We start from the raw sequence: 16,063 nt of genomic DNA on the forward strand, positions 1-16,063 counted from the left end.
CAGCTTGGGAGATACTGCCTAACATCATGATGTTCTAACAGACCATTTTGGCCCAATATCCATTGTATTGTGGTACAAAAGAAAGCTACTTCCACCCTGGTAAGGATTGGCATTATAGGCAATACCTGAAATACCTTTAACCATAATTCGCTCAGACTACCAGAGCTGTTTTTGGCTATAAGTGTACCAAATTTCATTCTTTTATTACAAAGTGCACTCAGGTTATTTGCCCCACTATTACTTTTGTTGTTGACAGATAAACTGTACATCAGATAAAATGCATTCATTCAATTTGACAGGTGACAAAGATGTTTTTTACTGCTATGCAGTATGTACATTGATCTAGTAGTGTCTGATTTACATGGTTGGTACCTTTAGTTTCCTTTATAACAATGGCGTTCAGCAATCCTTTCCCTCTGACAGTGGTCACAACATCATTAGGTAGCTTCATCAGTTCAGTCCTAAGCAGCTGGCCCATCTTTTCAGAATTTTCAGCCAGTTTTTCCTCCTCCAGGACCTGCAATTAGAAAAGACGCAGTATTGAATACATGTGTAAGTCAATGGAAGACAACACACCATGTTCAACTCGATTTCTACACAAAGCACCTTTAAAGGCCTTTCCCAAGCACACAATGCAATCTGAAAATTGCTGCCCTGATTAAAAAAAACAATGCAGTTGAAGTGGAGTGGAATGGAAATTTTTAAGTGACCCCAAACTTTTGACCGGTAGTGTAATTTAAGGGTTTAACTTCTTTAAAGACATCTCATCCTGAAAACAAGCAAATCTGTCTGCCAGTGCGTTCAGCAAATTTATCCTCAAAAAAAGTATGCAAGATGATATCAGCCTGACATCGGTATCTGCACACTGCAAAATATGAATTCTAACCAAGTGTTATTGATCTTATATTAAGATTAAAAAATCTATTTGGTATTATTTTTAGTATGAAAGGACTTACCTAGCGCCCTCTCAAAAGATAATTTTGACTTAATTTAAGAAGACTTTAACTTATTTTAAGGAGTCTTATCAAGACAAATTTGCTCAACGCACTGGCAGACAAATTTGCTTGTTTTTAGGACAAATTTGCTTGTTTTCAAGATGAGATGTCTTATAATAAGTCTTTTTTTTTTTAAATTAAGTCAAATGATTTCACAAGAAAGCGCTAGGTAAGTCTCTTTATACTGAAAACAATACCAACTAGTTTTTTTTATTTTGATATAAGATTAATAACACTTGGTTAGATAAGCAGTTTTTGCAGTGCAGATAAAAGCTTCATAACTTAATTATCGGCATCGGCCGATATGGACATTTCTGCCGATGTGACTGGCCGATAAGGTGACCTGTTAACCCTTAGAACCCTAGACTGTTTTAAGGGCATTTCCACTACCTTTAGTTATGAGCATTTATCCTGGTCATTGTAAGTGTCATTTACACATGCTATATTTTTTTCCATCACAGTCTAGGCTACCCAGATCTGCCTATCTGACTGTCCTGAATCTGGCAATATAAGAACCATGGACTTTGGGGCTGAGCAATTTACAGACATAAGTGGTGTGCGCCTTTCAGAAATAAATTTAATTTTTTTTATTTAGTGATGAAAAATGACCTTTCTGAGCTCCATATCTGTGACACGAACTGATCTGACCTGACTTGACCCGAGTTTGCATGTTAGCCTGTGTGTACACTCATGATGATTCTCTACAACAACTTTTTACTGCATTGCCATGAACAAAGTAAAGGCAAAAAAGGTGTTTCGTTGTCGATCAAATTGGGATGCAATGCGAGCTTTGAATTGGATGCCATGCAGGAATTTGCTAGGATCTCAAAACCGGATTATGAACATGCTTTGCCATAGAGAAACACATGATAGCTTTGGATTATACATGCTTTGCCACAAAAACACACAAAACGGGGGATAAGTCGAGCTATGTGAAGTTATTATTTTGCTATCACTTCGTCTGTTTTATAACCCAGAAGGATGTACTTAGTACCAATGGATAGCCCTATGTCTCCTCTTTCATCATGATATGCTTGCCATATCTACGCGATCACGGGTTCGTGAGTAATTCAAACGAGAGTAATGGGTGCGCAGGTGAACGCAGAGTATAGACTGTAAATATGATGCAATTTGATTTAATTTCATGATTTTTTCCCTTTTCATACCTGATCGTACAGACAAATGCATAGTAGGCTATTTAAAACAGCAGAGTAAAATATAAATATATTGCGACTCTAGGGGGGGCTCTACAGTCGCCAAAAATAACTGAAACTGGTATACCTTTATATAACACCTTTAATATAAGATTAACAACACTTGGTTAGATTTTATTTTTGCAATGTGTCAGGTGAGTTTTGAACCTGGATGCAGGTGGATGACTTACCATTGACCTATGGATCAGCTTAGAGTCAAGGTTTGAGTGTGAGAGTATATCATAATTCATGTATGCAGACTGCAAAAATGTGTGTTCAGGGTACCCCTAGGAGTTTCTACAAGCCAAAGTAAACAGGCCACAACCAGGGTAGCCTACTTCGGGGGTGCAGTGTGTGTGTGTGTGAATGTGGAGGGTGGGATGCTTAAAAGGTAAAGAATATCACACGGATGCTTTGCACATATAATATCATTTGGGTGTGTGCAATCCACATTGACTTTTGATTTGAACATGGTTCAGGACTTAAAACAAAGACAATTTCTGTGCCTGAAGTTATCAGGCATTTTTGAAGAGGTCGTAGGCTTTATGGACACCTATTAGCATAGCCTAGTAGCCTACTAGAATAGTGGTTCTCAAACTGGGGTGCGCGCCCCCTGGGGAATGTAAGAACAAAAGAGGTCTTTGTTCTGTATATTGACACAAATTACATTGTGAGCAGTTTATGCTTAATGACTCCCCATTTATGCAAGCAAAACATTTTACAAATATGATCAGTTACTTTACTTTAAGCCTTTGAAGCCTAAACCATGCTCTTCCTTACTTGAGGCACTTTTGTTGAAATGCAAGAAATTGAAGACTGAAACTAGGGTGTAGTAGCAGGTATTTGGGAATGAACTTTAGCTCAGATGCTCACATTTATTTCGTGTAGACTTCGTGTGACAGGGCCACCAAGGACTGTGAGCGAGTCAATATCATCTGGGATCAACCATTTCATAGGACCTAAAATGGTCTCCCCATATTGACTGTATCTACTCAGCCATCATTCAGTCTGTCATCTGTACCTCCATCACTGTCTGGTTTGGGTCAGCTACCAAACGGGACAGGGCCAGACTGCAATGGACAATTAGGGCTGCAGAGAGGATCATTGGAGCGGACCTTCCTCCATCCAGGACCTGTACCGGTCCAAGGTCAGGAAAAAGGCAGCAAAAATCTCTGCAGACCCCTCACATCCTGGTCACAAACTTAATTAAACCTCCTTCCCTCTGGTAGGCAAACGGGGCACTGTTTGCCAAAACCAGCTGATACAAAGACAAAATAGCGTCCAAACAAATTGGTGCCTTCTTGCATACAGTGGGCAGTGCTTCGACTTGGCAAGCTTCACTTTCGCTGATCCTTGGCGTGGGATCACGCTGCGACATCACGACTTTAATTTGTATTTTCCCAGTGAGGCAGCTGCAACAACCCAAACAACCGGTAGATGGCTCAAGTGAGCAGGGTGTCTCATAAAAGAAATGGAGCCTGGAAAACCCTACACAGACTTCACTACAGACTTTAGCAGACTGGTTTAGAAATAATTTAATAGCCAGAAATATGCCTGCCCTGCCTAATAAAGAAATATTTGGTTAACTGCGAGTGAATCCAGTTTGCAGCCGTAGAAGAAAGCGCAGAGGACAAATTAAACATTCTGGTTTTCAGAGTGTAACGATGATAGACAGACATCATTTGGACAAAGTATAGAGCATATTAACCTCCGTTGCTTAGCCAAATGCCTTCCTGTTACGTCCGTTTATCACGGAGTTACAGGCGATAAACGATTTTTTGATGGTCACAAGTTTACTTCATTAGCGGTTTATTTTTTTGATTATTAAAGAGTGTTTTTCATTTAAAGGTTTGACTTAGTGCTTATTCAGTAGAGCATTTAGTGCTCTTCCCAATCCCAGACGTTCACATTGCATGTTTGTTTGTAATGGATGCAACCGTGAGATAGGCTACGCGTTTGACGGCAATGAGTTGTTAACAGACATGAACCAAGACATATAGCCCAGCAGCAATCTAGGGACTGTTATTTATTTATTGAAGGGGCCACCGGAGGAATTTTGAGTGCTTCAGTCAAAAGTTGCATGACCCTCTCTTGCCTGCTAGAAATTGTTCAATGACCCTCCGACAGAATTGTTAAAAAAAGACATAACCCTCCCCTGCCAATTGTCGCTGTCTTCTGCCCGCGCTGCTTTGCGCCACAGCCACACACTGTGATAACGTTCTTAAATCAATCTTTCCCGTGAGCTTGCATGCTACCAGTCCTTCCTTTTCAAATGTGTTGCGCCTGTTTGCACAATTTCACAAATAATCATATGTGATTAATAATATGACAAATAATCCCTGTGCACGGGGACCGAAACAATGCATGCCAACTTTTTCTGTGTTTCTCACGTATTTTAACTTCCCCCCCGCTGTCTTGCCGTTTTAATGTTTTAACAGCCCTGCTATCAGACCTGTCTCTGTGTTGCCCTGTTGCTACCCCTTGCCCTTCCAACGAAACAGATGTCTTCAAATCATCGTTTTCCTTGCTTGAAGGCGAACTTAGAGTGATGTTAACCTATTTAAGTTTAACGGCGTGATTGTCGTGAGGGCACGATTCATTGGCTTGCATGTTGGCCTTATGTCTCACGCGCACCTGAGGCTACTCAGCTGCAAGAGAAATAATTTCCCCTGTTTGTATGTTCACTGCAAGTTGGCCTACCATAACTTACCAACTCTGCACTGTAGACTGGCTATTTATATTTTTCTGTGAAATAAGCAAATGTATTTGTTCAACTTTATGAAGCAGAATTACGCACTAGGCTACTTGGAACATAACACATTTGACAAAGGACAGATGTTATAGTGACAAAATATTTGTTTGATGTCTTTGTCATGGGAAATTTTTTCCCCCATGCATTTATTCTAGGCTACTGTCAGTGACTGCCGTGAGAGAATTCGGGTTCTGTGTTTCGTTCATGTCAGTGACTGACGCGAGAGAAGCGGGGTCTGTGTTGCGTTGCGTTAATTTATTTTCAATTGGGCATACCGTGCCGTGTCGTCCACATCTCAGTTCTGACAAAGCCGAATTTACTCCTTTTGAAACAATGAGTGCGCGCGTTTGTATGGTTATATTGCTTGACAGGGGGATCCCAAGCAGCTTTCAGCCATAAGGCTACTTTGAGAACATTTCCTAATTCACCCGACACTAATAATTAAAATGTTGAAAACTATTCGGCATAGCATATTAACTGACCACCCGATTCACGTTGACTGGGGGGCAGGGGGGCCATCAGTCCTGCCCCCAACAAATCACACCTTCCCACCAGCTATGACAGCTTAAAAGAAGTCAAGAGGACTCCTAACTCACAGACCTATTCACAAACCGGTTTTGTGGCATTTCTCCTGTTTTGAAATCCTATGCGGCTAGCTTCCAATCGTGAGGACGCAATTTTGAATTGTAGGCATAACTAACATGCAATAACGCCACCAACAACAACCAAAACTAGGCTACTCATTGTCAACATGTAAGCCTAATGAAACATACTACATCAATCCGTATGTTTCATTAGGCTACAAGCTATTTGTTTTGCCTTACTCTTGATTCATTTAGGCTAGGCCTTTTTATTCATATTCATCATCTTCTGTCCTTATAGCGCAGCATTCTCAGACCTGTCACCTGCCACTCATCGTAAGGGAGGTGTTTGGAATCATTCCCGCGTTACAATCATCAGCCAATCAAGGTGGTCACTTCAGTCAAGCTCGTGCATGAGTAATAACGTCATCCATAGCACTCACTCTTAAGGCCCGTAGGCCTACACACCAGATACAATACGAAATAACAGTGCGAAAATGCACTCAAAGTGTACACACCAAGTCCGATGCGATTATTTTAATATTTCGCATTCTATTTCGCACTCACGTCACGCGGGTTCACACAGCGACTTTCAGTAAGCAGGGAGAACTCATAAAATCATTAAGATTTGAAACAGATTATAGCCTTGATCATTCATGGAACAGTGTAGGCCTATTGGCTTGAGAGGTGCTGGGGAAATTAAAGCTTAAGGCCATCCTTCCCATCCCTTGTCTATTCTACTTGTGCTATTGTGATAATTGTGCAGTCGAACCACTGACGGAACACATAAGTTGGTTGGGCTCATTAGTGCACCCACCCCACTACACAGCACACACGCAACCAGATTCTAACGCTAGGCGGGAAGGGACATGATTAACGTTTGCAGTAGTTTAAGGAGGATACGCTTTTATAGAGTTAAGCATTCTTCCTTGAGAAAAACTCTGAGTCCGGGTAAATTGACGGACACAGAGGTCAGCAGGGAATGACGAGCTGATTTTGGCCTGAGCTCAACGTTGCGCTCTGCCCCACATTGAGCCCAGCCCCGATCTGCAAGCTGCAGCCAGGGGTGCCCGCATATTGGACTCGAGGTATGCCATTTGGGCGGACTGGTGTAGCCTAACAAGTTGTAGGGTAGGCAAGGCCTCATTTAAAATGTTACATGCCAAAATGCTATACGCCAACACGCTATAAAACGGCCATAGCCTAGCCTATATCATGTAGGCCCACATCTCACGAAACCATTTCACACGCAGACTACATCAAAATGTATCTGCTAAGGAGCGGAGGCACAGAGACAGCCTGTAGAAATGAGCATGGGATAAAACCGCACTGCTGCAACAAGTGGTAAAAATTGATCAGCTTGTATGACGATGATCCAAGACTAGTCATCGTGAGCAGTAGGATCACCCAATCTATCAGCTTTTTTTCTGCTCGTCGTTCTATTGTGACATCAATGGAACCCTGCAAAATCATTATTTGGGTCGGTTCTAAATTGACAGGGTCGGTCGGGTTACGGCAAACGAAAATATTTTTGCGCGTCTGCAGAAGTCAGCCAAATATGAATGTAATTCTGCTGCATAAAGCAGATGTATTTGTTTATTGTACAGAAAAATAAAAATGACATGTCAAGCAGTCAATTGACTACATTGCAGTCAAAAAGTAGGGCAAATTAATTATTTAAACCAAAGCGTGGGTCATAGTTGTCTAAGCCTCTATTGCGTAGCCTGTTAAAAAAATGTAAGCCCGATAGTATTAAATCAGCAACAACATTGTTTTCTGCAGAAGCCTACCCAAGGCTACAGATTAATTCTGAACAGTTAATTCTCTACTGGCTCAATTATCACACCACTGTTTTGATTTGTGTAGCTGCGTTACCCCCAACACTGACAATAATGTAGACAGCAAATTTCGATTTCGATTTTCTTTACCACCGTGTAGTCAAGCCTTAAGGACATACCCAAGTAGCCTAAATCGAGGTAATGTTTAATTATGCATGATTTATTTTGTTATTGAATTCGTAGGCTGGGATTACTCTCGCAAGTCTCCTTCTTTTTCAGTAGGGGCGGCAGGCAGAGCGATGTACAGTGGCAGAGCGACGCACAGTGGCTGAAAGTGGTACTAAAGCTTCACGCAGCTTCACGCCTCGTAATGCGCGACTGAAGTGGTCATTTGAAAGCGATGCCCACTGTATAAACAAGAATTATATCAGTCTGGCTTCAGAGCTCACCACAGTACTGAATCAGCCTTAGTTAAAGTTTTCAATGCTGCCTCTTCATTGCTGCCGATAATGGATATAGATCAGTATTGGTCCTCCTGGACCTCAGTGCTGCCTTTGACACCATAGACCATGACATAGCTACACTAGCGGCGGTCATAATAATCTTACAAAAAAAGCTTAAAGTAAGTATCCTTTTTATCTTAATATAAGATTATAACACTTTTTGCAGTGGAAGGTTAACTCTTACTATGTTGTTTTTGCCTATGTTTATTACGATGTAGGCTCAGCCTACTAAGGAAATCTGTGCAACTTGGGTGGTTCCGGTTCATTGAATAAACGCTCATGCCATTAACCTACCACTTAATTTTATGCCTCAATGTTTGATGATGCCAAATTAGCAAATATTTCCTGATTGGGGAAACTTTTTCTAGTGGCCTGCGGTTCCATGATTAATTATGCTGCAAATCAGACCAGTGACAGAAGCACCGGACATTTGATCTTCTCTAGCCTAACCCCCGCCCCACGATTTACACAAGTCACCCAAGTTAAAAAGCAAGCTGTTTGCATCCATGGTGTTGAGTCTGTGTGTGTTGGGGGAGTATGGTGTGTATGTGTGTGTGTGTGTGTGTGTGTGTGTGGGGGGGGTTTATTGTGCATGTGCGATGCGCTTCTTGGACCTCTAATAACACTTCGTTAGACAGGCTGCAATGTATAGAATAATATCCATTTGGGAACAAACACTGGCCCTCTAAATTCCCGATTACGAGTTTGTGACTGTACATTTGTGAGCCAATTTATTGGTGATGATCATATCTGTAAAATTAAATGTTGACTGACAGGTGATGTGGAAGAAAACTCACTTCTAAAGCAGCAATGGCAACTCTGCAGGCCAAAGGGTTTCCTCCATAAGTGGAGCCATGCTCTCCAGGTTTGATGGACAACATCACCTCATCATCGCAAAGCACAGCTGATACCTAACACACAAACACACACATATTCAACACTAAGAACAGAAACAGAAAATCATTTTCATCAAAGAACAGGCAAACAAGGAAATCAACAATGCAACACTGATTGTGTCATTGCATGGAGTTTACCAATAATCAGAGCATTTACATTTGAATGACTTACGATGGTCTACAGTTTTACCCCTGCTATAGACCATAACTTGTGCATTTTGTGGCTTTGGGTGCACCGATGCGATCAGGGCTCAACATTAACTTTTAAAAGTGGTTGCCAGCTTGGCAACCAGGCATGAGATTTGGTTGCCAAAGCCAACCAAATGGTTGCCATCATTGATGGCCTGTTATTTGTTTACATACTAAAATAGTGATAACAAGGGGGGCGGTGGGTGTGAAGGAGTAGACGTGTTTGGCGAGAGCTCCAGAAACTTCCATCTAAAACCTCTTTTTTGGCACTTAATGTTTATTTATTAAACTCAAAACATTTGTAGGCCTATTTTATTCTTGTAGGGTAGGCTAGGCCTATATGAGAAAAGGCCAAGAGTGTCTTAAGCACTGTTTTATTTTATTTTGGTATTGTCTTACCTCAACAAGGCTACAGCTCCATGAAAACAATCAGATAACTATAAAATCTGTAAAGTCTATAAAAATGTATTTTATGTTGTTTTTGGCTGCTGTGTTTGACTGAAATGTAGACTATTCTTTTTTCATTTCAATACAGTATATGAAACAAACCTCAGTTTATATAATCATATTCACACATTTTGTTGCCTAATTGACAACCATGACCATGATAATTGATAATATAAAATGAATGTGCACCTTGAGCAAATTATAAAAAATCTTTCAGAATGCTTTCCATTCTTGAACTGCATCGAATCGCATCGCATCGAATCGTACTGAATCGTTTTTTTATAAACATGTATCTTTTCTTGTATCGAATCGTGCCCATGTATCTAGATGCGAATCGTATCGTCTTTTACATGAGAGATTCACACCCCTATTAGTTACCATCACGGTCTTTGAATGTTCATTTTGGATCTCATTTAGTAATGATGGGTGACCTACATAGGCAAAATACAGGAGCAGTCAGACTTGTCAGTTGGAACGTGAGGGGCTTTGAACAGCCAAGTGAAAAGGGGAAAGGTTTTTGCACACTTGAAATCGCTTAAAGCTGATATATGCTTCCTTCAGGAAACGCATATTAAAAACAGTGCAGCAAAGGTTTTGAGGCCATCATGGGCATCACAGATCCTTCAGTCTAATTTTTCAGTCAAAGCAAGAGGGGTTGCTATCCTTATACATAACAAAGTTACTTTTCAACACCAGCAAATGATTACTGACCAAAATGGTAGATATTTAATTGTTACAGGTTTGCTGAACGAAATACCAGTGACATTGATTAATGTGTATGGCCCTAATTTTGATGATCCAGGATTCTTCCAGGCTCTTTTTAGGGCTATACCCAATCTCTCTGGATCTAAGGTGATTATGGGGGGCAATTTTAATTGTATAATGGATCCTCTGACAGACAGGCAACAACCACAAATAAATAAGTCCAAAAGTAGTTTGACCCTCAATAGTGTAATGAAGGGCTACAATCTGGTAGATGTTTGGCGATTGCTCCATCCCTCTAAAAAAGATTTTTCATTATTTTCATCTGTACACAAATCTTATTCCAGAATAGATTATTTTCTTCTAGATTCCAGTTTCTGGCTCTTGTTACCACAATATTGTTATATCTGATCATTCCCCTGTTTTGGTAGATCTTAAACTTAACACAACTTAGGGGAATTACACCTGGCGGCTAAATAACTCACTATTAAAGGATCAGGGTTTCTGTAAATATATTACAGAGAACATTTTAATGTTTATAAATACAAATGACAAGGGCGATGTTAAGGACTTCACCTTATGGGAAGCCCTGAAAGCGGTTATTAGGTATATATTATTGGGAATAGTACACAATCTTACTAATCTAGAAAACAATTACAAAATGTCCCCCGACACTAAACTGCTAAACAAGATCGTGGCCCTAAGGTTTGAATACAATGGCTTACTTTCAAAAGATGTTATTAAATTACTAACACACCTGAGACAAAAACACTTTGAACTAGGGGAGAAGCCACACAACTTGCTTGCTAGACAACTAAGGCAAATGCAGTCTTCCAGAGCCATATTTCAATTCAAAAATAGCTCTAGCCATATACTAAATAACCCCAAAATGATAAATGCCAGATTTAGGGAATTCTACTCACAAGTATATAAGTCTCAAGGCAATGTAGACAGAGACAGTATAGAAAAGTTTTTGTTGCTGGTCTGCAGTTGCCTAGGCTCTCTGATAAGGCCATCAGTGCACTAGAAGCTGACCTGAACTTAAAAGAACTCAATGCCGCCATTTCAGCGTTTCCAGCTAACAAAGCCCCAGGACCTGATGGCTTTAGCATGGATTTCTTTAAAAAAATTAGGGAAGATCCATCACCACTATTGTTGCGTATGTTTAACCACGCTAAGGAAGCTACAATACTCCCACCTACATTGTATAATGCCAACATCGCTGTTATTCCGAAGTAGGGTTGCAAAATTCCGGGAATTTTTAAAAGTTGGAAACCTTCCATGGGAATTAACGGGAATATACGGGAATTAACGGGAATAAACTTGGAATTTTTAATATGGCAAGTTAGTCTATAACAGGGAACTTAAATGTAGTGGACAAAACCCCATCTTGCAGCATAATACTAGTTAAAACAACCTGATTTAATGCAATTTCAGTCAAATTTCCCTGCACATACAGTACGTCAATCCCATGCACACAGCAATCAGCATAGGCTACTAGACGTAAAGGAAACCTATGGTGCATTCATGTGCATGGGGAAAATAAATTCCCAGTGAAAACGTCATCTTGTGGGAATAACTGGTGTGAAACTGGGATAAGTTTGCGAACAGAGTTGCCCAGTTATGGGCTTGTCGTCACTTTTGTCCTCATTCAAATTGGTGAACGTCATTTTGCACTGTAATTAAACTGTAATGGGATGATTAATCTGTCTGATTAAGCTTGACAACTTGGTTGGGGTGGTATGTTATGGTTTTTTTTTTTACTTGTTTTACCATTTTCTGGGATTCTAACTGAACAAACTAATTGTCAAGATAGTTAATGTTCCAACTAATCAGATTTTTGAGTGGCGTGGTGTATCTTGGGCAGTTCAGTGGTTTTAGTGTTGCTAGCTTAGCACGCTAGTAAACCATAGGCAGAGAATGGGATTCCCGCTAGCATGGTAGCTAGCTTTGTATGCTAAGCTAAGCAAAAATATGAACAAACAAATCATATCGGTTATTATGAAACAAAATGTTAATGTTTGTATATGAAAAAGTAGGAATTCAAAGTTAATTCCTGTAAATTCCCATTAATTCCCATAATTTCCTTTAATTCCATTAAAGTTTCCAATTTGGAATATTTCCAAAATTCCCCAGCTTAACTTCCCATGGAAAGTTTCCAGTAAGTGTCCGGAAATTTACCGGAAATTTTCCGCCCCTTTGCAACCCTATTCCGAAGCCTGGTCGTGACCCCCTATTAGTATCTTCGTACCGCCCAATTTCTCTGCTGCCTGTTGAAACTAAGATCATAGGGAAGATTCTAGCAGACAGGTTGAAGAAATATATATGTAGCATTGTGCACGCAGACCAGACTGGATTTATGCCAGGGAGACAACTACATTTTAATTTATGTAGTCTTTTCAATGTCTTATATAGTAAACACTCCACTGAAGCTGTCATTATTTCCTTAGATCCATTTGACCAGGTTGAGTGGCCTTACATGCAGGTAGTTCAGGAAATGGGTAGAGACAATATATGCTCAACCCACAGCCTCAGTCATAACCAACCAAACCGTTTCTCCACCCTTCCAAATTCATAGTGGAACCCGACAGGGCTGCCCCTGTCACCGTTCCTCTTTGCAATTCTGATAGAGCCGCTAGCAATTAACATAAGACAAAGTGCTAGTATAGCCCCTATAGTTGTCAATGGAACAACTCACCATCTCTCCCTGTATGCAGATGATATGCTTTTGTATATCTCTAAGACACAGACATCAATTCCATCTCTCTTGTCATTAATAGAATGGTTTGGATCTATCTCTGGATTTACTGTAAATCTGGATATTCGGACAGGCCTGCCCCCACTGCTTAAAACAATCCTAGAGGAAACACTGCATTAGGCTATTTCATTAGCCTATAGAGAGCCTATATTGTGATGTTGAGAGGTGCGAGATAAAAATAAAGCACTTTAATCGGAATGATTTTAGCTTGTGCGTGATTATCACGGGCACGGGTCGGGTAACGGGCCAAATATTAATGGCTCTGGGCGGGTGCAGAATTAATTTTGATATCATCACGGGTCTGATCTGGTGCTGAACTTTGCGGGGACAGGTGGGTCTCCAAAAATGGACCCGTGTAGGACTCTGCTTCAGACATCATGTGACAAGTGTGTTGTGTGACCCCATGTTCCCAGGGTCCTTTGTTTCCCAGATTAACATGGTAGGTAATAGGAACATGAAAAAGGGTCCTATGTTGCCCAGTTAGATGGTCCAATGTACCCGGGGTCCTATCTTCTTTGTGTTATTAATTAATATACATTAAATCCATATTAATTATTTACAGTATGTCAATGGGCCTAAGTACTGAACCCTAAAAGCTTAACATCCATTGATAAGTGATGGAGTTTGAGAGGCTGTAAGGGTTCAAATTGCTAATAACAGGAATGGCACATCACCTGTGACATATTGTTAAATTGACAACACCAAAAATGTGTAGCATCCCTTTGGGTAACCCTGTGTTTTATGAATTATGAATTGTTGGTTACCTTTGGGTAAAGTCTGCATAAATGTAGACTTATGGAAAGGGCAAAGGGTGTGAGAGAGCACTCGTGCACTTCACAATTTCTAAGCCCTCAAGTTTGCCGGAATCAAAATCTGTGAGGGGGTACATTTAGATTCAGCCACTGTGTGTTAGAAAATTGAACTGGGGGATTATGGAACACAGGGCCCTGGGAACATGGGTATGCTCCCCATTTTTGGTAACGGTTGTACCTCCTAAGAGCAACATGTGTGATGTGTATTTGATAAGCATTTATCTGTTTTTTACCCATTGTAGTTCACAAGAAAGCGATTGAAGTGGCCCACATGCTTAATGGACAAATCTAGCTTAGTTGAAGGAGTATCAGCAGCATTAATTTAAGTCTAGGTAGCTATCTGTTAGCTAGTTAGCGATTTAGCTAATGTGAACTGGCAAGCTAGTCTGATATGCATTTCAACATGAGTTCAACATGGGATGGGATAACATTAAGTGATAAACTATGGATGACTTCAAAAATGTTCAGTTAAAAAAAAAAAAAACAACATGTTACTTTGTCCTGTTTTCTCCCTTTCATTCCAAACCATGACCAAGTGCCAATCTCCCTTCTCCGCAGAACACATTAAAAAAAGAAGAAACGTGTCATACATCGAAAAATAATCAGATTTTATAATCTTTACATCTGTGATATGCCTCCGAATCAGAGCTAGTGAGCAGAGCTGAGCGGTGCAAATATCTCGCTCCTCGTTATCAAGAATCAGTCAAATCACGAACAGCCACAGCTCCGTTTAATTGTCAGGTGTGATGAAATGCGTTCATATTCCATTTTTTATGTCATAAACGTTGCAGGCCTATGGAAAGGTTTAGTGGTAGGGTTGTCCAATGATCAAGTTGTTGCTTCAATTTGTGTTTTAATTTATGCGACGCACCAATGCTGGGTTCATCCGTTTGGCTTAAGTTTAAAATATTTAACCCGACTGTGTGATTTGTCATTTTCGTTCTTTTGGCAATTAATCCCGACTGATCCCTTTAGTTAACGTTGCCAAGCTTGTTTGTTGTTGCACCATCAGTGTTGCAGTCTTTTAAAATAAATGTTCTGAGTGAAATATATTGCCATTGCTCTTACTTCTTTGGTACCGGAGAGCTAAATTGACCTGACGCGAATTTGACTGGAGAAGCGGCCAAGTAAACAGCCATCTGCTCTCAGCACAGTGTTGACTTGCACGTCTAATCGGACGCGAAAGACTGACAATAGACGGGCCTAGGCCCGTCCAGGCCCATCCGTGCCTACGCGTATGCTTTCTAAATTATTTAGCTAACTCCATCCCCATCAACTAACTTAGGCTATATGGCCAATATCTTTGAAATTTAACGCTCTTGGTTTTATTAGTGGGCATGCCTCAGACTCGTGGTGTGAGCGGTATGGGAGCGGAACAGAGCGGCCACTCCGGCCTCTAAATTAAAAAGCGCTCCGTGCTCAAATTCCATCCATATTACACAAAACTATAAAATGATCTAAACTTCATTCACTCTTGGTGTATAGATCAGGACAGACTTGCAGAACAGGCTGCAGGTCAACAGTCTGACAGCCTGCATGAAGATAAGCATTAATGGTCCAATAGTAAAACAGTGCAATTACCAAAGGGCCCTTGAAATGATCTTTTTAAAGCCAAGGAGGATGGCTTGTAACAATGCTATCAGCTCTGCCATAAGTAGTGACTGATCACATTTGCACATTTTGTTGTTTTGCACTTTCTTTTGCACTTGTTCTATAGTTTGTAATAGTCTTTGTTAAAATTGCACAAATTACACAAATATTTTGAAATATTTGTATACTGTTACTTTGTTAACTGTTATTTTGAGAAGCTGGTTATTTATTTATAATGTAACAACTGTAGTGTATCGCACAAACAAGACGCCAACACCCACACCCCCCACCGACAGCAACCGATACCAGACCCCGGGACCTACGACCTACCACCTTGACTAACACATTTCCTGTGGGAAACCCTGAAGTATGCAGCCCACCACAATATCAACATTGACCACCACACAATGATTTTTACAGGTTCTACTAAATTGTGCTTAAATCTAGTTAGCATCATAACCACGCTGCGCTAATGTGTTAAAAACGGTTGCATTCAAGTTAATTCTGCAAACCTACCACCACAAATAGAATTCAATTCTGTGGGAAACACTGTTTGCATATGCCATGAAGGTGATTCAGTTTAGCTTTAACATTGGTAAACATGCAGAATGCTCTGACTGACAAGAATATGCTAAATATACTAAAATACAAATTATACTAACACTTAATACAATATATAAAAATATACTAAAATACAAATTACAAAAATACTAATTATACTAACACTTAATCTAAATCAATTCTAAAAAACAGTATCCACAGAGTGGTGATTAATAAATCAGAGGCGTTTGCAATGACTGAGGCAGGGACTGAGCCTGTGATTCTCTGTGCATAGTAAGGTGCTCTAAGGTGCTCTGTGTGAATGAG

The 16,063-nt window shown here is 40.3% G+C and overlaps 1 protein-coding gene across 2 annotated transcripts in view; it reads right to left on the reverse strand.

Annotated features, from left to right (window-relative positions):
* Nucleotides 1-16,063, reverse strand: part of oat (ornithine aminotransferase) — a 103,194-nt gene that overhangs the window by 21,272 nt on the left and 65,859 nt on the right. For both annotated transcript variants that reach the window (XM_048232802.1, XM_048232803.1), the window contains exons 8-9: nt 8,600-8,713; nt 373-517 (exon numbers count right to left, since the gene is read on the reverse strand). In XM_048232802.1, the coding sequence (XP_048088759.1) occupies nt 373-517; nt 8,600-8,713 (259 nt within the window). The remainder of the gene's footprint in view (nt 1-372; nt 518-8,599; nt 8,714-16,063) is intronic.

The sequence above is a fragment of the Alosa alosa genome, chromosome 22, assembly GCF_017589495.1.
Source record: "Alosa alosa isolate M-15738 ecotype Scorff River chromosome 22, AALO_Geno_1.1, whole genome shotgun sequence".
NCBI classification, from domain to species: domain Eukaryota; kingdom Metazoa; phylum Chordata; class Actinopteri; order Clupeiformes; family Clupeidae; genus Alosa; species Alosa alosa.